This window comes from Fundulus heteroclitus, chromosome 8 (genome assembly GCF_011125445.2).
Source record: "Fundulus heteroclitus isolate FHET01 chromosome 8, MU-UCD_Fhet_4.1, whole genome shotgun sequence".
Taxonomy (NCBI): Eukaryota; Metazoa; Chordata; class Actinopteri; order Cyprinodontiformes; family Fundulidae; genus Fundulus; species Fundulus heteroclitus.
The window spans coordinates 13,031,132-13,056,408 of NC_046368.1; the positions used below are offsets into that span (position 1 = coordinate 13,031,132).

At 41.0% G+C, this 25,277-nt stretch overlaps 1 protein-coding gene across 1 annotated transcript; it reads right to left on the minus strand.

Annotated features, from left to right (window-relative positions):
* LOC105930985 (chondroitin sulfate proteoglycan 4) lies at positions 1 to 24,958 on the minus strand. The gene is made up of 22 exons (XM_012869453.3): positions 24,718 to 24,958; positions 21,322 to 21,485; positions 19,661 to 20,770; positions 19,153 to 19,563; positions 18,947 to 19,068; positions 18,666 to 18,774; positions 15,319 to 16,647; positions 14,081 to 14,173; positions 13,214 to 13,711; positions 12,962 to 13,096; positions 11,943 to 12,128; positions 11,674 to 11,856; positions 11,212 to 11,388; positions 9,434 to 9,632; positions 9,217 to 9,348; positions 8,224 to 8,399; positions 6,492 to 6,687; positions 6,220 to 6,391; positions 5,649 to 6,042; positions 4,074 to 4,226; positions 3,388 to 3,969; positions 1 to 1,527 (listed from the first exon to the last, which is right to left on the minus strand). The coding sequence occupies exons 1-22, from the start codon at positions 24,779 to 24,781 to the stop codon at positions 412 to 414; spliced, it is 7,701 nt and encodes a 2,566-aa protein (XP_012724907.2). The 5' UTR covers positions 24,782 to 24,958; the 3' UTR covers positions 1 to 411.
* Between the last annotated feature and the right edge of the window lie 319 nt (positions 24,959 to 25,277).

A 25,277-nucleotide genomic window follows, 5' to 3' on the forward strand; every position in this document is an offset into this window, starting at 1 on the left:
CACGATTCGATAGAGCTGACTTTGTAAAGTGCCTTGAATTGATGTGTTGTGAATTGCCGCTATATAAATAAACTGAGTTGAACTGAATAAGCCAACGTGCATTTGCTTTTAATGTTTAACTTTACTGTCTAGCAGTATTTTCAAAATTACAATAATAGCCTTCCCTGTTAATTTATTTGACTGTAACCCCAGAAACTCTTGCCCCTAAGACACGAATAGTCGCATGAAACTTTCATCGTAAAAGCTAAAAATAAAAACCGAAGTCAGACTAACTAAATTAGAAACGTACATTTGGTCTTTTCTAAACACATAAGTTAGATGGGCCTGAAATGCCACATAGGGCCCGTAGAAAGCAAACACATCTATTAATACTGCTTTATAAGGCACAGTTTGTGTACGAATGACTTGTCTTCAAACCCAGTACTGGCCGTCTTTAAGAGTTGGTGTAGGGGACCGGGATCTCCAAGAGGTTTTATATTCTGCAGGAAAAACTTGGGGCATATTACCATGACCTAAAGTATCTCTTTGGCTACTGTTACGACCTCTGACGCTTCCATCTCTACCCGCTGAATCAGATTCAAACGGCCCCCAGAAGGTCGTTCCTGGAGCCAGACTCCTCCTGGGGCTCATGGGTATCCTGGGGGAGGTGGGGCAACTTGCAGAGCCTAGCTGGGTGACCAGCACGTTGGGCATGGCCACACTTCTCTCCGGCCGTCCCATGTACGGACTGTCCTCGCTGGGCAGCTGCATTGCAGCCAGTTCGTGCATCAGCCGCCGCCGAGCTTGTTTCTCTTTGCGGTGGCGAAACACCAGAATCAGAACCACGAGGATTATGATGAGAAGCAAACAGGCAAGCAGCGGCAGGATAATGAGGAGCGGGTCAGAGGCAGGACGGGGGAGGATCTCGACTTGAACCAGGTCGGGGATTGGAGGGCTTATTGGAACCTGCATTTCTGGGACGGGAGGAGTGTGAGGCTGTGGGGCGTGAGTGTGCCCTTCTACTGCTACGTCTGGGCCGCCCCCTGTTCTTCCCCCGTGACTGCGCGTACGGTTCCCCCAGCGGCCGTGGTGCTTCACCTTCCGCTGGGTCTTGCTGTGGTTTTTATTCGACAGAACGTACGGGTGCAAGCTCTCAGCAGTCGTACTGTGCATCACGGACTCTCCGTGCCCAGCTCCGAGAGTCGTTCTGTTGTGTAATCCCAAATGGGCGGTGGTGCGTTCGTGACTTGCGCCGCGCGCTTTGTGGAAACCTCTCGTGCCATGACGCATTTGGTGGTGGGGGAAGATGGTGAAGTGAAGCTCACCCTTTGCCGGCTGGACGTTTCCAGCCTTTAGCAGGAAGGTGAAGGAATCGTTAAGGGGCGTGGCTGGTGTGTGGCCGAGGGCTTTTGTGAGCGAGGATTCGTTATTGTGGATCTGGCTGTCGGCGTCACTGAGAGTCTCTTCGATGGCAACTCGGCCCTGCACCACGTCCCTGAAAGTAAATGACCTCAGCGCCTCTGATGCATGGTTGGGGTCGTAGGTGATCTGTATACGTGGGAACAAAATCGTCGCGTTAAGAGTTTCATCAGCAGCTCATATCACATTTTGTAAAAAACTCTCCACACTAATTCGCATCCCTGATAAAAATGTTTAAAAAGACTTAAACTTAACAAAGTTGGAGTAAAAACATTACCACTTTTGATACCTTTCACAACCCACCTTTACTAGTATGACTGCTCTTTAGAAGTATTGTTCTGTAGTATTTTAAGAGTTTGCAGCATAGAGGAGAGAAAGCTTTTTTTCACCATTCCTCTTTGTGCAATCTCTGGTGCTCTCTTCTCTTCAGCTCAGCTCACAGGTTTTCTATAGGACTTAGTCCTGGAGCCTGAGATGGCTGTAGAGGAAGGTTGACTGTGTATTTGACAAACAATTTCATCGCTCATTTGGAGTCTGGCATTATTTCTGGAAGATAAAAAGGGTCCATGGATCCCCCAACATGCTTATGTTTATCCACTACCTGGAGTGTCTGTAGTTTAAACATCTAGTATTAGTCCTATCAGGCCAACGCGCATGGTTTCAGATAGAGCACCAGCAATGTTTTCATCCACCACATACTTATGTTTCTGATGGTAGGAAAGAAATATGTCATTTCTGGCATTCCCAGTTTTCTAACAGTGAGATTTGGCGATGTTATTCACTTGTTTTAACATCCTTACTCTTTGTGATGACAGGTGTTAAGAAAATATCTTAGTCAGAACATAGTGGTGTTTGTCTCTCCCTGCTCCAGCGTTAGATAAACATGCAGCTTCAGTTTTATTGCCGAGGGGGTGGTCAGAAGGAGAGGGGGTCAGTCCTCCTCCCCCTTGAGTGAGCAGGAGGAGTTTTAAAGTTGATAAAAAAAGTCTTTGTCCAAAGCTTACTTCAGACAGACTTCTCGACCGCGCGGGGAAATCATCTTGATTGGTAAATGTATACTCTGTCTCCGTATTTAATTTCTATGAATTAAATATGCATTTAAACTGTTCTACCTCTTGATTAATGTCTTGTCACTTACGGCCAAATCCGGAACTGGGGCTAGATGGGTTTTCAATAGACATGTAACAGCAGGCCGGTAAACCCAATCTTCAACACAGGTGAAAACCCTGCCTCATTTCTAACAGTTCTAGAGGTTTAAACCTTTTAATTCTACCCCTGACTGTACACGTGATCAAGCTAAAGTAGTAACCATTTTCTTGTATCCGTTTCCTGACTTATGAAGCTCATCAAACATCTGCTTTACAGGAATGGCATGTGCTCTTATCTTTCCCATTTTGAAGCGTAGCTCAGAGTAACTAGCCTGTGTGTGACATATTTACACGTCACAGAAAAAGAAAGTCATGGATTACTGTATATACCAAATGCTATGCTTTGTTTTGGGAACCCTTGGAACTCTTATATGATTGGCTCAGGAACCAGGAAGTAAACACAGACCATACACTGCACCAAAGTAGTTCCGGACCGTACCTCTAGGTTTGAAAGGAGAACAATGTGACTTAGACATTGTTGATGGAAAGAACCGATTGTAGGGAATCTTACTTCCGTCCCAGGGGACAAGTGAGAACGATTTAGGTTAATTTTGCAGTATATTTCTTACTTCTTGCTCCTTTAATTTTTTTATGTGAGATTATGCCACTATGCTCAAAGATTTATTTAGGTTCTTAAGCTTTACTAGCGGTCCTAATGATTGCAAAGGGTACAGTAGATTACAAAGATTTCAAGTGCAAAATTTTGCATGGATGGATGATTAAAGTCTTATAGAAAAGCTTTAGATCTAAATGAATATTCATGACACAAGAGACGCTCCAAGGTGCTTGAATGGAACCTACAAGTACCACAAGATCCAAAGATTACGACAAACAGACTTACCTTGACTAATTTTCCATGTTTCGGTGGAGAAAGAACCTCAAAGACCGGATCGACTCTGCTGATTCTGGCAAGCTCTGAGGCATCAATCATGGCTTTGCCCAATTTCACTGCGATACCACTTGGGACCCTAACCGGCTCTCTGAGGTAGACCAGAGGCCTCACAGTAACATTAACAGTCTGCCCCGTTACTCTCCCATAGTCAACACCAGTGGACCAGGCTGACACTGATATCTGGAAGCTGTCCTCTGATTCGCTGAGATCAGTCATGTGATAGACAACCCGACCTAACTGGAGGTCCTCGTGCCGGAAGGTGGTGACCTCCTGGTCGTTGATAGCAATGCGACCATGGCGTGGGTGCTTGGTGACTGTATAGGAGATATTGGCCTGCCTCTGACCGTTGGTTTGAGCCGCCAGCTGATTGGTTGTCAGCACCACCGCCGTGCGGCCTTGCACAAACGACAACCCGGTGTTGTTGACCATGGATACAGACGGCTTAACCACCTCCAAGCTAAACAGTTTGTAGAGCGGTCGGTGATGGCCGTCCGTCACGTTGAAGTAGAAAACCCCAGTCGAGACCTCACCCTGTCAAAGAAATCATAGCAATGACATGGAATGAAAGGCAGGAAAGAAAATGAAAGGGTTTTACTTTTAAAGTTTTTACAAGAACTGGGATTAGTCTTTTTCACCTGCTGCGTAAAATGTAGTCGGCCGTGGTTGACGTCGTATTGGGTGAAAGAGGTCACTGGCTCTGGTCTTTCTCCCAACGTCAGGTACCCGTTGTTGGGCTTACTGATCACAAGGTAGTGTAGCTCCTCTGGTGGAGTGTCATGGTCCTCAACCTAAGAAATAAATAAAATGGCCATCAGAAAATCATTCAGAAATAAATCTTCAGCAAGACATAAAATCCCCAGAGGTAAAATCAAAAACATTTTTATTGAGTAGTAGGGACACACTGATTGCCAGGAACTGGTTGATTTTGCTTAAGAGATGGCACTTGAAACGCACAAGAGAATTTAGATATTTGTAAAACCCGAAGGGAATCAAAAAATAAAATACAAACTAGGGTAAATTCATAAAGTTACTGCTTCCCTTTTCCACATATTGTGTACAGACTGTCTGCCTTTATTTCTGGAGAAGGGGTATATAGCAGATTACTGTCATCACGTGCAATTTTCACTCCTTTTTGCATCAAGATTATTGTTACTTCTGCCACAAACAGTGGATGGGAGGTTCTGACCAATCAGGTTCATAAAAGACCAAGGGATGGAAGAAAAATAGGTGACCATATCCACCCAAAATGCTGTTTCTAATTAATTGAGTCATGTGGAAGTTTTCGATGCACCATTGCCAATTTTGATAGATAATGAAATGATTCATTGCTTTAACTGGCTCCATTGAGACAATACACTTAAAATGTCCCTATTGACTAAAATAAATATATAAATGATTTTGTATTTATTGCTATGTCTTTTTTTAAAATATCTCATTTATTTACATTACCACATAATTAAATCATTTAATGAGCGTAGAAGTATAATTATGGTGGGAATAGATCCTGCACCTTTCTTCTGATTGACCAATGGTAGAGGAGCTGACCAAACGAACAGCTCACCTTATTTACATATTGAGACAGAAATGCTTCAGGAAAAGTTAAAAAGTAGGCAGAAAAATGTTCAAAATACATGCTCAAATAAATAATATGTAGAAATGGAGAAAAAATGTGGAGGTCAATTAAATTATAAAATGTGGTAAAATAAATGAATTGGACATTTTTAAACAAAGGCATATCAAAAAATAGAAAATTATTTATCTAAAATTATTGGCACATTTAAACTGTATTCGTTTATTTATTGGGTCAATTATACTGCTTTAATTTTTAATTTTGACATTTTGAGTCCCCCATACACACCCCCTTTATGTTACAAGGTTGCTTATGCAGGAAATGAAGGGCATTGACTTCAAAAAATAAAAGCAGCTTTTAAAAAAAAATAATAGCTACATCTTTGAATTAGCAAGCAGTGGGTCAGTCCAAGACATCTATAGAACCAGATATAGCTTTTTCTATAATTTAGAAAAATACATATGAGAGCTGTTCTTTCTTTGCTTCAAACAATATGTCATACAAGTAAAGTGCTAAAGATGCATTTCCGATAACTAATTCATAAATAAATAACAAGTCACACTTGGGTTTTTTTTCTCAGTGTTTAACTGATCCAACTTATGATGAATGAAATGAGAGCTACCACGAAACACTGGCCCACCTGGAGGTTGTCAGGTCCGAGGATGACTCTCTCCCCAACCACAACCTTCATGCTGGGAGCTCTGCTCCTGATCAGCGGAGGGTGGTCGTTGACGGGCGTCACCGTGATGTTGAACATCTCTGTCACTGCCACTGTGTCCGCGGCAGCGTGGCGATGAGAGGCAGTGCCCAGAGCCGGAAAGGAGGATGACGACGATGAAGAGTGGGGAGGGGAGAATGAGGTGGAAGACGAGGAGTCGGAGGAAAAGGCAGACAAGGATAGCGAGGAAGAGGAATGATGCAAAGGGGCCACCCAGGCTCGAAAGGTGAAGCTGTCCTTTGTCGTCTCTGAGTCGTCGTGGAGGTACATGATGCCGAACTTGTTCAGGGTGGCTTGTGAGAAATCTGTCTGGCTCCTGTGGGGGAAAAAAAAACCCATCAAAAACCTAAAAGCCCTTAATTAGAACCAAATAAAATGTATCCAAATGATATCATCCCTTAATTTCATAATTTACTTTAACTCGTTAAATGTATCCATCTTTGGTAAGAGTTTAAATCTAAAGATGGATGAAACAGTCTATGCAGGATGTCACCTGGTGAGATTGTGTCCCTGTATGGTCAGCGCTCCGTGCCGGGGCAGAGAAATCACTCGGTACATGATGTGGTGGTTCTTTCTGTGGAACTCTGGAAGGTTTCCCAGCAGGTTGGAGGCATCGAGCTTGGAGCGGTCAATTGTCACCCGGCCTCCTTCAGCCACTACGGCACCTGGCAAACAGAAACAGACAGAAAACTCATCCTCCTTGAACTTTGTTTATTTTTTTATTTTCAAAAAGTGGAGCGTGTCCAGCTAAAAGAGAGGCAGTACCTGCGTTGTTTAGCAGTCTAGTTCTATGTTGAGGACTGCCGAGGTGTTCGTTGGCTTGGTAGGAAATCAAAATGGTGAAGGTGTGCGGAGGCAGAAAAGCCGGAGGAGAGGACACGGTGAAAGAGAAGGAGTCTGCCGCTGACCACCCGACTGACTCTGGCTTGTTCTGATCATACAGGATCAAGCCGTCATTCACCTGAGAGGGAGAGATGATCCAGTCAGGACAGGGAGAGACTGCAATTTCTGATTATTTGAATCTTATAGAATATTACAATGGATAGTGAATGAACTATGTTTAAATCATTTTTGCAAGTTATTTGTCAATTAACTTGAGATGCATTGAACCATGGAAACATCTAAAACATACAAGACAACAGGCTTGAGGACCGACTTTAGGCACCCCTTCTCATGATTTATATTATTCTAAAATAGTGATCAGCTGTCCTAGTTGGATTTTCCCCGTCCTTTCGCTTAGCCATTATCAGTCGAGGCAAAGGTAGAAAAAGTTTTACATTATTATCTACACACCATGGCACAAAAAAGGCAGTTGGTGAAAATATGCAATGACATTGCATAGACTAAATGTTTCTCCAAAATGTTTATAAGATAGAAACGGATCTGGGAGATGCCAAGAGATAATAGCCACGCTGAAGGACTTGTAAGCGTATCTAGTTACTTCTTGCCTGTGTTGTTTAAAGCTATAGTTGGTAATTCTGTTCAGAAACACTTTTTGTTATACTGGGTAAAATGCTCCTTCCATGCTCAAAGTAGGGAATACATTATGTATTCAAAGAAAGGAGGTAAAAAAAAAAAAATCAATCTCTGTGGGAGCTGCAGGCCTGTAAAAACTCAGGCCAATCACACAATCAAGGGCAGTGATTGGCCTTCAAGTTGTCCCTCAAGTTCCCCATTATGGGACAATGAAGGAATTGCTTATCTTATCCTAAAATGTGGTCTTGTCATGATTTATGTCGGTCATTTCTTGTTATTTTGGGCTGGCTGGCTGTTTGTCTCTGCTCTGCTCCACTCCTATCAGTTGATTAGTGGAGTAGCTTCACCTGCACTGAGCCTGATTGCCTGCATATGCTCCACCTGGGACTCTGCCTATTTATACCTGCCTCTCCCAGCCTGTCAGTGCCAGATGGCCTTCAGCCTTGAGCGAGTTGCTTTCCAGTGTTAGCGTGCATCCCTGGTTCTGATAAATTTTTCTTGACACAATTTTCTGTCACCAGCCCATGCTACCTGTCCTTATCCATTCTGAGCTGTCAGCTCTGCATATGACCTGCTCCTTTGTCTGCTTCTACGTTGTTTATTTCAGCTTTTATAATAAACATTTTATCGCAACACCGTGTCTGGTTTGAGTATCGGGTTCACAGTGGTCAAGTATTACAGGCCCAAACGATTTAAAAAAAAAAAAATACCTCATACCTTAAATATTTTCTTGCCATTTGGCCTGTTTATGGCCAAAGGACCATAAATGCAACCATTGCAGTAGCATAGACAGCATGCTGAAGGTACTTCTGTCAGTCTGCCCCAAGGCAGCTCTGGCTACTAACATAGCTCACCACCTTCAGGGTGTGAATGTATGCATGACTGACTGTAGTGTAAAGCGCTTTGGGATCGTCGGACTTGATAAAGCACTATACAAGTACAGGCCATTTTACTCATTTGACTTTATACTGCTTGGTCTTAAACACACTGAAACATTTATGAACAAATCATGCATTCTGACCATGCTTTGAGTAAATGTGGAAATATTTCTGAAAGAATCATCGGGCATTCTCCGGACCAGGCGACCAAATTTGGGAGGAGCGGTCACGGCAAAAACCACGGACTGGTTCTTTCTGATGTCACTGACGTTGTTTGTAACAACCTGAAGCTCCTGCTCTGAGATCGGAGTCACAGAGCCTTCAAGGGGAAAAGAAGAAAGAGAAGAATGACTAACTGGTCACAGTTACGTGTATGAGTACTCTACAAATTACTGCAGCGTAATGTATTTCAGTTACGGTCATCAAATTCTGCAAGTGAAGCACAATCTTTAAAAATATTTAGCAACCATAATATTTGTGTTGTGAATAAAAAGGATAGGGTGTTAACACCGTTTAGACAATTTACTTGATTACAGAAAAAAAATAAAACACCAGGCACACATCAATGGAAGAGAGAATGAAGTATATTCTTTGACAATCCTGCCTTGTTTTTTAGACTCATTCCCCCCCCCCCCCCCATTCTTCTCCTCCTGCTTTTGGAAGATGTTAAATATTTCAAACAACCTACAAGTCACAAACAGCACTGGTCTTTGAGAATCTAATGAGATTTGCCCAGGCTGTAGCTGACATAACTATACCAAAAATATGAGTTCTTGACCTTGCATGCGTAACCTTCAATGCAGAATGATGTCATTTGCTGAGTAAAACTGTTTTGGGAGCATATCTTCTTTTGCATGCAGTTTGAGACCTGCAAACTCTGGTTTTTCCACATTAAACAATTGCTTTGTTGCATGCAAATTTTGTTTGTGAATTTGCTGAAGACTCTAGAGTCCACAAACCATGATATACAAAGGTTTGTTATGTTGTATTCCATCCAGGCTTTTTGTGCTATTTTCCTATTATATCAGTGATAATAATTGAATATGTTTTGTGAAAAACTTCAGCCCCATTATATTTAATTCCTGCCAACTGTTGACAACTTGTAATGTCATTTGTAAAGACTGGGTGTTTTTTACCTGGGTAAACCTCCATAGGATGGTTCTTCTGTAAAGTAAGTACCAGAGCGTGGGCCGTGGTGCTGAAGATCTGCCGAGGAGCAAAGTTAACCCCATCGTTCACCTGAAAGTGAAAGCCCCCTGATAGTGGACCTGCATGGGGACAAGAGAGGTTAAATAAACCAATCTTTTATAACAGAGCCCCATTCGGACATTGGCACTACATCTGTGTGTTTACCGCTGTGCACAAACACCAGCTGTCTGCTCTGGATATGATTTTGGGTAAAGTTCAGGATGTGTCTGGAGGGAGCGCGCTTCAGAGCCAAGTGACCGTTGCTCGGGGGGGTGACGACGAACTCCAGGCCCTCAGGGGGCGTATCTGAGTCATCTGCACTGAGTTCGTCGGTGCTTATTTCTGTGACAGAACCCACCCACACCTGCAGCACCAGAAGGACAAAACGGGAAGGACATTACACATATACTCCTAATAAACTAGTGTGAAAATATTTATTTATTTTACTTCATCTTTATTTGACAGGGACAAACATAGTGACAAAACAAACTCTGTCACTGAAGTGCCGCATATGAAGTTTATTATAGCTAATGCAAATTTAAACTCCTGTTCCTCATTGGGCTATTATATAAAAATAGAATTTACATACTATGCTACTTCAATTTAAAAAATAAAAACCTGATCAAATTGTAAAATGTGCATATAATACACAACTATTACCTACTTAGAATAAATAAAAATTAGTGCAGTTTTGGTTTGTCTTTAACCAGTTTTTAAGCCTGGTAGTAAACATTTTAAAATTAGGTATAGTCTTGATGTCAGATGGTAACTGATACACTCCTGATTTCTATATTAGATGAGGAAATGTTTATAACTATTTGTATGGTTTGGAACCCGATGATGAACAGCTTAGTTATGATTTGTTTTGCACAGTCACTCAAAAGCAGGAAGAAAGCTGAAAATTTTGGTTGGTCTTTTTTCATGACTCTATAGATGCAAGCACTATAGATACTGTATGTGTTATATGTTTTGGTAGATTCTATGAGAAACCAAAAAACAGAGCCACATTAAAAACAACACATGATGTTGGTTCTATCTATCAGTTGAAAAACAAGAGTTATTTTCATCTTATTTATGTATATTTATTCACACAGGATGGGACTTCCGCTGGTAATTGTTTTAAGCTTGACTCCCGCCCTTATTGATGTTTAAGATGCTTATTATGACGCAAGAAAGTAAATTATTCTTGAGTTGCTATGCTGTGTTGATGACGTCAGGTAATTAAGATGGTTAATCAACTATTGTGGATGCTTCCACCAAATTTTGGGGGCTCATCCAGGATGTAACAGGCACTCCAACAATTCATGGAGCAAACGTCAATTTTTTTCCAGCAACTTTTCATCAACAACTTAAAAACTTCCTAACCACACCCCTATGCCCTACCACCAATGACTCAAACAAGGTAAAACAAACAAAGAAAATGGGGGGATAATTACCATACAACCATACAGTTACATAAATAGAAATATAGCATCAACACCTGTGATATTTTTATTATTGGCCTAATCCTGCTTCGCTACTAAAGGCCCCTTTTTACCCCGGTTTAAGATTTGACAATAAAATAAGGAATCATTGATCAGAGGTAGAACGGTTTAAGTACATATTTAATTCTTAGAAATTAAATATGGAGACAGAGTACATACCATTACAAGATGTTGTTCTCACCGCGGTGGATAAATCTGTCTGTCTGAAGTAAGTTTTACCAAGACATTCCTTTTATCAACTTTAAAACTCCTCCTGCAAGCTCAGAGGGAGGATGACTGACCCCCTCTCCTGCTGAACACCCCCTCAGGGCAATAAAACTCCATGTTTATCTTACGCTGGAGCAGGAAAGGACAGGCCCCCCTCTGCTTTCCTCAGTAATCCCAACTAAGATATATTTTTAATTCTCAACACACCCAGCTTTGCTTTTGAACTTGAACATTATCTTGGTAATTTCCTACCTTTAGGCCACGGTTGGTGGTCACAACAGGGGTCTCGTCATTGACGGGTGTGACTGTGATGTAAACAGTGGATGGCAAGCTGTGCTTTTTCATCTCTGTTTGATTGGCTATAATTGTGAAGTTGTCCTTCAGTGTTTCACTGCCATCATGGACATAGGAGATGTACTCCCGCTCCACCTAGAAACAGATGTTTATATTAGATTTCAGCATGGGCGGAATCAAATAACAGACTATGAAATCTAGGGTTTTTTTCATGAAAAAGAGGGTTTTGATTGAATAAAATGAACAAAATCTGTGTAAATAAATGCACTCAGATAAGAAAAACAAATTGCTTTTGTGTTGTTTATAATGAATTACAAGGATAGGCAATAATAATTTAGCTCTTACGTAAAAGGGCCAAGTCCATCTTGAGGGTGAGCTGAACTGAGACAAGTTAGATCTTTTTAATGTGTTCAATTATACCTCTGTGTGCGTAAAAGCATTGATGGGCATCCCTGGGATACGGCTGTGCTCCAAGTGTCCAAACTTCGGTGGAATAATGACCTGGTAAAGGAAATTCAACCCTGAAAAGTGATGACTGGCAACCTGGATAATGCTTGATGTGAGAGGCAGGGAGGACCCTTCATCCAGGGTCAGGTTCAACACCTGGTGATTGAAGAAGCACAGACATTTACTGTCGTTAGTTAGAAACTTTCTTAACTGAGATCATTAATTAGTTTCAGGCCTTCTACCTGTAGGGGAAGCAGGATAGGTATGACGTCTATCACCACCCTGATAGGCCCAACCTTTGTCACCCCATTGGTTGCTTCCAAGATGATAGTGTCATTGATGCTTCCTGCACCCTGATGCTGATACATAATTGATCTATGGTTGAGATCTTCTTGTGTAAAGGAAGTTGTAGGCTGCTCCTTGAAACCCTTGATAGAAAAATGGAACCAAAAGATATTTAAACACAGTTTCTGAGTGAAGGATTGGGTAAAAGCTGTCTGTGCTAACTTCACTAAGACCTTATTATATAGTACAATGAAAGAAAAACTGAACAATTGTGAGAGAAAAAATAAAGTTTTTTGCTTTAATCTACTTTAACCATGATAGAAGACAAAAAAGTGGAAATAAACAAAGAGCCCAACACACATGAATGTGGAATATGAATGGATTTTCCAAGAGAACTTTATGCCTAAAAACCTAAAATTATTGATTATGGAAAGAAAGAAAAACTCCCCTTGAAATCTAAAACCTTTGTTTTTGAAAAGGAAACTCTAATTTGGGGACTTTGGCAATAGACTAATAACTAGGGCCTCATGCCTAAAACCAAGTCCACAATTAAACAATGTAAGGTTCAGTGATGAGTACTAATGTTTAAAGAATAAATACATTCACTTTTGAAGCGTATTAGACAAGAGCATTAAAAAAAAAAAAAAAAATTAGATTTTCTAACTCTGTCAGTAAAGCGCCACCATGTGGTCTGGTACAAAACACATCTTGAGTACAAATCAATTTTAAAATGTTTGTTTTACTAAAATTATAGTAGTAATAATAATTATAGTTAATTGTTATTAAACTTACAGATGGCTGTCAGTCAAAGACAAAGCCATCAAAACACAGCGAGATTTCACAACTAAAGTTTTTTTAAAATTTTTTTAAGACGTTCTGATTTCTTCTCCATTTTCCAGGTGTTGAGAAAATCTGTCTTTGAGTTGGTTGAGCTAATTTTTCAGTGGGAGGTAAAACCTCTAAATTCTGAACAAACCTTTACAAGGTCCTGCTTTTCTCCTTGTACATTTTCTCGATTTTTGTTGGCAGATGATCTATAAATGATGCCCACAGTAGGAGGGACTTGGACGGTGAAGACTATCTCTGATGGTAGACTGTCCTCATGCACCACCTGGTGTATAAAACAGGCAAAAAAAACAATTAATCCTGACGGAATAATAATTGTAACAACGCTTGTAAGACATTATAAACAGACTGCTCCTGTATTAAGGAACCTTCCTTCTCTCACCTCTACATCTTCTCTGCTTATGGAGGTATTCTGTCCCTCGGCCACCACGACTGGACGGTTGGTTTTAACGGTTGGAGGCCTGTGGTGACTCTCTAAATATATTTTCACCGGCACTCCAATATCCAGCTGCACCTCTCTCCTCCCTCTTTCAGTCAGCCTCTCTGTGCTTCTTTCTCTGGCTCTCGCCGTCACGTTGAAAACATCCAGCAACTCGTGCCCTCCGCTGTGGTGGTAGGCCAGGCGCCCCGCCACCAGGTCTCTCTGGGTAAAGACTGAAATGGCATCGGTTCCTATGATCGCCTCCTTCTGCCCGTCATTAAGGCAGAGCACGCCGTGTTTAGGTGGAACGTAAACTTCGAAAGTCACTTCTTGAGGGTCCCGAATGTCCAGGTTGCTGATGACGCTGAGGTTAACAGAAGTCAGGGCTGCAAGCCCACCCTGCTGGACCATGAGACCCGTGTTGTTCTCCACCTGCAGGTATGGATCTTGCGCCATCACCTGCACCGCAAAAAGTACATGGTAAACTGTTAAAAAATGTATATTATTGAATAAAACAATGACCGATTTAAGGCTTAAAATGTCTACATGAACCCAGTTAACAATCAAAGAGCCAAAGTTAAAAGGAACATTTTAAAGGCCTTCAGAAAAAAAAGATCAAAACCACTTTCAGAGATTACAATAATGCATGACTATGTTAAATGACTTTAAAGTAGCCACATTTTTAAAGTCACTATTCTTTTTGAGTGCTTCTCTGTCTTAGACCATGTCATGATTGTCTAATTTAATAGTTGGCTGTAGAAAAACAGTTGGAACATTTTCCCTTGACATTTAAGAATACAATTCAAAGCAAAAAATATGTATAATTACCTCCAGCAACGCTGAAACATAATGTTTCCCATCTGTCACGAAAAGCACAAAGCGTCCAAAACTCACCCCACCGTGGATAAACAACACCTTGTTCTGAGGAAAGAAGAATACACAAGAGTTAGAACAAAATGCGTGGCACTGAATATGGCTAGGAAAGGGTGGAATATTTAATCAAATAATCTATTTTCAAGTTCCGATTTAAAGAAGGGTTTTTAAAGTTTAAAATGCAAAAGGAGAAGCTGCTTAAGAGTGAGAGATGATCTTATAATTAGTGTCTAACACCACCAAATTTCACAAAAAAAACTAAACAAAAAAGCTATGAGTTATAGCGAGAACAGCAAAGACCAGATAAAGACCTTTATATATTTTTGCTACTACGCACAATGAGGTGAAAAAAAGAGATATAAAGATAGACATCTTGGGGTCGCTAAGTCTCAATAGCAATCAGGAAAAAGTTTTTTCTGTCCAACATCACAAATATAAAGTACAATGTTGGGTTTGTCATACTGTAGGTGAGATGACCAAACACTGCTGGGACTTTAACTGGAGGCATGTGCTTTGGACAGATGAGATCAGATTGCTCTTTCCTACAGCAAAATGCTCCAGGTGGGTCTCTTAAACAAAGGATGACTATGTGGAGAGCCACCTAATGGCATCATGAAGTCTTTGAAATACAAGGAGTTCCAGGACCTCTTGTTTGAAAACTAAAAATAAGCAATTTGGTCTTATTATCCAATACGTTTGTCCAAATCAACACCGAAGGGGTTCACCAGACACAGAATCAAACTTCTTTTATGGTCATCTCACTCCCAAAAACTGAATCTTTGGACAATATTAAGACATTTTACCCAAAAGACATGGCCAAAGATTATTCGCTGCATTCTTCAACATTGTGGGATGTTACAGGAGGAAGGCCAATAAGTGTGGCCTAGTTATCTTTCAGCATGGGATCCTTTCCCCACTAATATATCTACTCATATAAAAGCCTGTACTGTTCTAAAATGTTCAGCGAGAGCATGTACCACTGCAAATAAACAAACCGGGAGTGCAGAAGGCGTGGAGGGACAGTGAGGCTGTTTAAATCGATCTACTTCCTCTGACTAACTGTTTCACATCCCTAATCTGTGACGTCATACTTTCCAACACAAATTTAAGCACAAGTCAGTGAATATGTGAATGCTTTCACATGACTATTCTGTCTTCTCATTCATGACGTTTATTTGGAGCTAAATGCTGACCTGCTCAAGGTCCCGCTGTGTGAACTCGTACAGCCTGTGGCTGGGATCACTGGCCAGCACCAGCTCCCCCATTGGGATCCCCCTCCGCGTGTAGACCAGCCAGCTGTCCTCAAAGTCCGAGTCATCGTCACGATAACGCAGGTCTTTTAGCGTCACCAACCTCTGTCCGTCGCGGGCCACGTGGAAGACCTTATCGACGACCCTGACTGGCCTCTGGTCGTTGACGAGCTGCACGGAGATGTTGAAGGTGTGCTCCGCGGCGTTTCCGTCCTCCTTCTTGGTCGCGTGTTTGTGCGGTTTGTACACGGCGATTTGAAACACGAAGGAATCCTGTTTGGTCTCGCTGTCGTCGTGGACGTACATGACCCGCTCCTCCGTGATGTCCCGATTGGTGAACGTCGCTATGTTGTCGTTGATGGAAGTCGAGTTGGACAGGTTGATCTTTCGTAACTGCCCGTGCCTGGGCCTCACTGTGACATTATAATGAACCTCCCGGTTACTCGCCACGTGAGTGAACAAAATGTCCTTCGTAATTACTTTGCTTGCTCCCTCGAGGATTGAAAGGCCTTTATTTACAATCGTCGCTGCACTTGACTCGGCTCTAATGTTGATTCTGAAGTCATAAGGCGTGGAAGCGGCGTGAGTAGAAAACACCTGGAAGCTGAAGGAATCTCTCGCGTCATCGTGCAGCCTGTTGAAGAGTTCGTACTTGACCAAACCCTCTGTGACGTTCTCTTGGCTGAAGGTTGAGTTCCTCTGCAGAACCTTCTGGTTGAGGAACAAGCGACCCTTCTTTGGAACTGTCAGGACTCTGAAGAAAAGGTCACTCTCGCTCAGTTTAACACCTTTACAAATCACGTGAAGGTCTTCAGGAGTGAGAACGGCGCTCTCAAGGCCAGTCACTTCCATCTTGCTCCGCGTTACCTTCAGTTGAATCCAGCGGATCTCTATGGGGAAAACAACCTCCTCTTTGGCTGTTGATGTGATGACTATTTTACATTTGAACTGGTCTGTGATGTTGCCCTGAGTCTGAATTCCCTGGTAGGTGTTGATATATCGGATTCTTTCCTTTTCCAATAGTCTCTGTGAGAAAAAGGTGGTGGATTTCCATTCGCCACTTGAGTGCAACCTCTGGATCTCACCAAACTGTGGCAACTCTGTTACGTCAAACCACACGTCTACTGAACTGTCTGCCACATTGACCCATACAGCAAGGTGACTGCTGCTGATGATGGCAGCTTCCCCCTGGTTCACCTCCAGTCCAGTTTTATTCACCAGTTTGTATTCGAGTGTCACCGCCATGATCCTCAAAACTACTGCGTTGCTGACCTGTAAATGTGAAAGAGAAGGAAATGTTGTGGAAAGTCTTTGGAGAAGATGTCGTTACTTTGCAGATATTTGGTTGAAAAGTAAAAGATCACCACAAAAAAAAAAAAACTAACTAACTAAAAAACTACTGTCTAATTGTGTTTACAAAATGCTTGTGGATCATTAAATTTGCGAACTGAGTTGGATGTCTTTATTTAGGCTAAATGTTTAGTGTGTGTGCTCAATAGGGACTATGACTGTCCACCTTGAAATTTATTTTCATGAATGTTGTTCCTCTAATCTTTTAATGTGGTCCTGGTCAATTTATTCACGTGCTTTCTCAGGATTTCCTCTTAAAGTTGTTGCTTGAATTTTGCCTATTAGGGCACAAGGATATTGTATATTGTGATAGGCGCCTGAACAATGGAACAAGTGGAGCAACTCCCGCCCCAAATCTTTGTTCGTTGCCCCATTTTTTGACGCAAAGAAATCGGATCACTCCCTGCAGACAGACATATGAACAAAGTCTCTGTTGATTCTTGTTATAGCTTTTTGAACTGCCACAAAATCTATAAATATTAGAAATAACTGCTGGATTCTGTTCCCACCTTCCTTCATCTCTTTGCTTGTTTGAACAAACTAAGATTGTTTGCCTAGTATGATTTGGAAATAAAAATTAATCTCCATTGTCAAGAGTATTTTTTTTGTTGAACACCATAGAAAGAAAAGGTGAAATGACTATATTCTGAATCAGCTTTTTAAGTGTAAGCGCAGCAGGTCTTCGCTTCGATCTGTAACAAAGCTGACCGCAGCAGCAATGTCCGAACACATGTAGGTATCTGTTGGTTTGTAAGACATATAGAAACAGCATTCTAGGGACTATTGTTGAACAGAAACTTAGGCTCTATAAATTTGCTCAGAAATAAGAATATGATTGACAGCACAAAGTACAAACAATAGACATGTAATCAAGGTTTGAACCCTAAACTACCATCATAGAACTTGGATGTGCCACGGCTCTATTAATAGTTTCTTCCACTGATGTCGTTTCATGAGCTTTTAGATTAGTGGTTGACATCTGGGGTGCATGTTTTTTCATTATCTAATCAGGCGCCTGTGTCAGTGGATACTTGAAATTTAGAAAAGTGGACATTTAGGATAGACAAAGACCTAAGAGATGCAATAAAGATGAAAACAGGTTGTATCTTTGCGGCTGGCTGCTGGTAACCAAGGGTTTAAAGACACAAAACTGGTTCTTGGTAAGTTGTCTGTTATGTGTCAGTACAAAATTTGAGATTAATTTCTGAGGGACTCATACACTAGAATTAAGCAACTAAAAGAAGACTGCTGAAAATTTCCAGGTACTGGACAGAAATTTATTTAACTGAAATCACTGTCCAAGGAAAAACTTCAGAAAACCCAAACTTCTATTGCGTGAGATAACTGAAAATATTGCAAAAAAACAAAAACAAAAGCATAAATTATATAAACATGATTCAAGACTTTTGAATAGTGCCCTAATGTAAGGATGGACAAAAAGACTTAAATTTCTATTACAATTGTCATTGTAATAAGAATAAAAGTGACTATAAAAAGTTAACTCCTGATTCAAATGGTTTATGACTATGAGACAGTATACAATATGAGCCCCTCAAATATAAATACTGCTCAAATAGGCTACTATAACAGGTTACAGTAGTCATATTTTTCAGTATACAGAAATGTATTGATGCTTTTGTAAACACAAGAATGGAAGAAAATAAAATGATAAATTTCTGCCACTGTTAGTTTTTCAAGTTTGCAGACATCATCAACTATGGATAATCATTATCATTGCGATAAAGCGTGATTCTTTTCAAAACAAAGATGTTTTCCTGATAATGATAAATGATGGATGAATTTCCCATCTATGCTGTAAATGGAAAGTTAACCAATCCACTGAGAAAGAGGAACACATCAGTTTAACAATGTTTTACTCAAACAATGCACATTTTACTTAACTGGTTAGAATTTGGTGGAGTAGCCATATGTTTACTTACTTTATGTCCATCACTGGCTCTGAGGACCAGCCTGGAGGCAGAAACTCCTGTGTGTACAAAGCAGATCTTACCCTCCTCTAGATCATTTAGAGAGAACACGTTTATGGGCCTGGAAGAGAGACGCTGTCATGTTATCCTTGTTTGACTCCATTATCTGCATTGCTGTCTAATGGGTGTTTGCAGCCTTTATTTTAGTTTCTTTTTAGTTACATGTACAGACATTAAGCTATCTAAATGGGTCTGTAAAGCAATGTGACAGTTTCCCAGCCCATAAGACCAACCTGCCGGGGTAATCTTGGTTCTCCAGATAACCAGCCTCCGAATTGAGGTTCCCCATTGAGCTAAAAACAAGATCCTCAGGACTGCTGTCAGGGTCTGAGACTCTCAACATGTCTGTAGTCAACTGTTATGGAGAACATATTCATTTGATAGTCTTATCATAAAATGGCTCAAAGTGTTCTACATCTAGACATTGGGGTGGGCCTACCTGTCGTTTGGACTTCTCCGGCAGAGTAAAAAGGTTCCCTTGTGGCAAGCTGAGGACAGGAGCGTCGTTAACTGGAGCGATGCTGATGTTAAACCGGTGCAGATGACTGTCTTCTGGGAATATGGGCAATTCCTTCTCATTGTTAGAGAAGATCGAAAAGGTGAAGAAGTCATTCTGGTCCTCTGAGCCACTGTGGACATACATAACCCGGCCCTGCCACAGGTCCAGCATGCTGAAAGTTCGATCCTTCTCCTCTGCCCCTATTCCGATGGTCCTTTCCTGCGTTTCCTCGGGCAACCCGTTTGGATCTGGGCTGGGATTCAAACGCAGCTGACCGTGAACGGGGGGCTCCACGACGAGGCACATCAGCTGTGATGGATGGATCCCCAGTTTGCGAAAGTCCAGATTCACCTGGCAGGACGTGAAAATGGAAACACATGCATATGTTTGTCAAACCAGGCACAGGAATAATCCAGGAGACATTCCAGCAGAACATGACACGTCCTACCTTCATGTGTTTGGGTTCAAGCAGCGCCTGGCCTCCTTCGGCTACCTCCAGCGTTCGAAGCAGCAGTAGTTTTGTGTCTCTCTTGTTGCTGGTCATCTGCGAAGTGGTAACATCAAACTCCGGGAGGTCTGTTGGACTGGAAAGGATCACTACCTTTGGGGCTTGGCCTACGTTGCAGCCCACAGTAACGTCCTTGGTGACCATGGCATGAGGTAAGCCACTTTTTTGAGTGTTCACCCTAATTTTTTGGAGGCAGCCTTTAAATGATCTTCCTCCTTCTCCTTCTCCAAAAGGAACAGATGAAAATCCTGCACTTCTTGCTTTTCCCAGAGCAACGTCATCCAGCCCTCCAAGGAAGAGAGGCCCTTTGAGCTGGATGGCCTGGAGCTCCTGACTCAGGCTGGCCTTCACCAACTCCTTGCCCACCTTCAGCTGGATGCTATCAGGTAGCAGGAGCAGCTGGATGGGGTACCAAGTGTGCTTGCTGTAGACATGTGTCAGTGAGTGCAGCTCGGTTTTACTACCCTCTCCGTTTCCCAGCGATGCCACAAGGTGACCGTTTCTGATCTCGATGGAGACGAACCCTCCTTGACTCCCAGAGCTGTACAACACAAGTCCATTTTCATCTTTCCACGAAGGGTGAAGTTCACACTCAAACGTGCCCTCTTGGAGGACTTCCCATTGTGGAAGAGAGATGAACGCTTTAGAGCTGGAGAACCTGACAGGATCTTCTTCTGTTGCTGAAAACTGTGGACTACAACCCTGGGACACCTCGTGGATGCTCTTGTGCCCAGAATGTGCCTGAAGGCTGGACAGTAGGTTGTGTTCATTGAAGACGGCCTCATCCAAGCAACCTCTAAACCCAGCCGAGATGTTTCGAAGGTAAGGGTGGTTTAGTCCGGCTGTCCCGCCAACAAGGAGCCCGTCCTCGATGCTGAGCTCCAAATCTGGTCCTGGCATTCGGAGAGTGGTGCGAGAGGTTCGGTCCACAATCATGTTGACGTTGTGGTGTGTGTGGTTCAGTTCCACTGTGTGCCAAGCCAGATCGTTAAGATGGGTGCCCCTCTCCGAACGTAGCGACCGCTCACCTGAGCCCAGGTTCAGACGTACCTGGAGCATGGAAGTTGAGGTTAGAAGGAAAGAGAGAGTGATGAAACATGTAGGATTTCTCAGGGTCCATCTTATCATTCTACTTATTGTTTCATCCCCCCTAAAATGAACCATGATTTCCAGACTACATAGAGAAGGAAAGCCAATAGTTAAGGTTTCTTCTTCAGTCTCATTCATGAAGGAACATGTTCTGCCATAAAACCAGAGCCTCAGGGGTTATTTTTTTTCTGAGTTTCACACATTCTGACATTACAATGAATGCCTTCTTGCTGGCTCTTCTTTGCATAGAAAAAAAACCATCATCCATCGCTCAACTATCTTGTTTTATGGCAACATCCCAAGATAGTATTCCTTGCTTTAAGTGTGTGAAGCTCTCTCTCTTTAGCTTCAGACAGGTTCAGTTTCTCTTTAGTCAATTATATCAACTTTAAATGGTCTTAAAAAAAACAAACTGATCATTGTGCTCTCATAGTGTTCCTAGCGTCTAAAATAGTGACAACTTCCAGCCATAGCCCGTCATTTCCTGTTTTAGTCCATCTATTGAGGCTTACCTGGAGGCGTCCAGACATCAGCTCAAGAAGTAAAAAGTCCCGGTGTCCCGCTGCCAAAAACAGCAGCCCAGACTGGCACGAGGTACGAAATCGTACGTGGATTAACGTCTGAATGGACTTTTCTATTGTTCGCAGGTGGATGTAGCCATTTCCATAGAAGGAAACTGCAACAAGGAAAAGGGACATAGATGAAGAACTAATTTGAGACAAGAGCAATGAAACGTTCTCTTTGTTCTATTCGTTATTTAGCTATTAATTTTCGGTTTACCCAGCCTTAAGTTTTCTTTAAATTCAAAACCCAGTTTGTGTAGCGTGTGATCATAATGTAATTAAAACAGTTTGATGTAATGTAAAACGTTTTGTGAAAAATGTTTATTTGGGTCGTACAAATGGCTTAAGAGTTGAAGATTTAACTTGGTGATGACTGGCTGTTTCATTGATCCTAGCGGACTTGTTTGTCAATGAGGTTTGTCTATTCTGCACTTTTCAGCTTCGATCCGACTTCAGTTAATGCATTTAGAAATGGCTCCTAATGAAATGTTCTGATCCTAATTGGACTTCTCTGTTGACCCAGATGACACACATCTGCCCTTTAGTCATTCAGAACACAGTGGCAACAGCATTAGCTGGACGCTGTTTTACGACACTTACACTTTGTGAAACTTGAATTGGAATCTCACACAAATAAAACACAAATAAAGGGTATTTTAACTGTCCCAACTTGTGCTTTAATTGTGGTTTTAACATTACATAAACCTTTTCTTTAGTATAGCACTTAGCTTCTTAATAAGAAATGCATGGTCGTAATAACATGCTAATGTTCACTGGGTATGACTGTAATCTTCTAATGAAATGAAGTCAATGTTTACTCAAAATCAGTGAAGTAGAAGTCTGTTGAGGTGCTCGTTTAAAAAAAGACCATCCTCTCAGTCAATTTAAGTTAATCCGAAAGGTCTGTTGAGGAAGCTAGTTTGACATTTAATTGTTATTGGCACTTTAAACCATGATCTGGGGGAGGGTTTTTCATCACACATGTAGTGATATTTTAATTGTAAATCCATATTTTCAAGAAACAAATAAAGTTATATTCTTTCTTTTGATTTAGCATAGTTTGCTCTAGAAATATGTTGTTTGGAACATCACTCCAAGAAGATTTATATTATTTATATATATATATATATATATATATATATATATATATATATATATATATATATATATATATATATATATATATATATATATATATATATATATATATATATATATATATATATATATATATATGTGTGTGTGGTTTCTAAAACTATAGTTTTTACACCCTGGAACTTTTTATATTTTGAAGCATTACCACCAAGACTTAATATTTTCCAGATTCACCTTACGCTGTAAGCACAGCTTACAGTCTTTTTGGGGATATCTCTGCCAGTTTAGAAATAAACTGGCAGTTTAGAAATAAAAATAGACTAATCTTATTCAAATTGCATGAAGAGCATTGGTGAACATCACCAGTCTTATCATAGATTCTCAATTGGATTTAGGCCTGGACTTTGACTAGGCCATTCATACATGTGCTTTGATCTAAATTATTCCATTTTAACTGTGGCTGTATGTTTAGGGAGGTAAACTTTGGGTTTATTAGGTTTTATTTTAGGATTGGTATGTATTAAGCTTTATTTACATCAAAAATCAATCATGAACAGTTTTTCTTTCCCTTCTGAAAAATAAAACATCTGAAAAGCGTGATGCTTCTGTAGCAGCCATGTTTTAACTGTAAGGATAGCATGCCCAAAGTGATATGCAGTGTTGATAATGCTCTCCTAGCCTGGCCTGTCTTAAATGGACCGTTATGCATTGCTTGGTTTTCCAATTGTGCCATTTTCTATTTTCAGACGGTGGATTGAACAGTGCTCTTTGACATGTTCAAATATATTGTTTTATTAAGTAATTGAACTTTAAACTAGTCCACAGCTTAATCCCTGACCTGTCTGCTGTGTTCCTTGGGCTTTGTAAAGCTGCTTGTTCACTGATGTTCCAAAAAAAAAAAACCTATTGGGCCTTCACAGACCATCTGCAGATAAGCAGGCGTTTTTCCATTCCACTAAGTGTGTATATTAAAAAAGTAAAGCTATCTTTGCTTTCATTGATTTGACCTATAAAATGGCAGTAATGGAACACTCAGTCAAAACGATAATCCATTTGTGAAAACAGCCGACAACATGCTGTGAATGGAGGTCAGACACATAGGTTGGTATATATCGGGAACAACTCTTGAAAGCTCTCCGTAAAAAAAAAGCCCACAGAGAACTTTGGAGGAAAGGGTAATTAAAGTATTATTCATCCTCATTCTTTCATTAAAAACGTGCTAAATTGTAATTTTAGTGAGAATAAAAAAGGCACAATTGTTACAATTATGCCGTTGTCAAAAACTGTGCACGGATGAGCAGAGGGATATTATGAAAACTAACCATTTAATTTTTAAATGCATTTACCCAAATACATAAAAAAATCCTTTACACCACCAGAAATTTTAGAATTATTATTCTGTTTTTGACACGGGTTTAATTGGGCAAGCTGTCACTGATTGCATGTACTAAAATCTTTAAAATGGCCAAATAATCCCATATATATATATATATATATATATATATATATATATATATATATATATATATATATATATATATATATATATACATATTGTTACAATATGTCCTGTTTATGCAACTATTTTTTAGCACTTGTTATGTGTGATAAGACTGGTCCCAGCATGAAGCACATAGTCAGCAGGCTGGCCCGGCGTGTAGCTCTGAATAAAGCCTATAAACCCACTGTCAATACCACCCATAACCCATGTGTGTCCTAATCTGCCTCTATGATGCAGCACACTATGGATTATTAATAATCTTCCTAGAGCAACAGACACCTTGAATGAGGATGTGGGCCTTTCTTATCAAGTACAAGAAAGGTGCAGAGACTTGTGCAACCTATATTTTTACACGTTTGTCCTTATCATAAGCAAATCTTATGTATAATACTCTTGTACATTAAGGATTTGTCTAAAGGAGCATTTCATAAATTAAAACAAACATGTTACGGTGCCAAAACAAGTAAGTGCACACATCCTGTCAAAATATAATCCAGTTTACTGCCATATGTCACAATAACAAACTACATGAAAAAAACACACAATACTAACAGATACAATGTAAACAGTCTGAATTTGAATTTGAATCTTTGAGAAAATATGTATGAATTTTGCAAGGCCATAACAATTTAATCAATGATACAAAAACATTCTTTTTCCACATAGTTTTGCTACAGTTGCAACTTTTGCATATCATTTACAAAGAGGAGTCTTTTTTTTCTTTTTTTCCCCCCTCTGCAGCACCATACCTGCGTAAACGTGTCCTATAGAAATCAGCAGCAGTATGAGCAGATCAGCCAAAAAACGTCCCATTGTTGATCAGGTTCTTATGATCTAATCACATGAGAGGAACATCTGGCTGTTCGACTGCACACTCCATTTGCTACACAGTAGGCTCTGCATAGCATTCCTCTCAATGGCGACTTCCACACAACCTGCACTCACTTTGCAGTCTGGATTACAGCATTTAAAAGCATGTACCTGCGCCTGAGTTGTTTGCAGGACAGCCAAAGTGGAGCTCCACCCTCAGACCCTCCCATCAGATCCAAGAAAGCCTCTCAGTGAGGGGCGCAGTACCTATCAGGAACACAGGGGGGAGCTGTTGCAGCATAAAGAGAGCGGGAGCAGGAGGGCGGGACGTGTGGAGGAGGGTTGAGCAGTGCTTTCTAGAAAGTTTGGCAGATTGTGTGTAGCTTCCTGTTTCAGGGGGACTGAAACTTGATCCCTGTTGATGTTTCGCTGCTAAAGACACAGATGAGACTCTGTAATCATGCTCACCTTTCTTACGTATCTTGTTATCGTGGGAAAA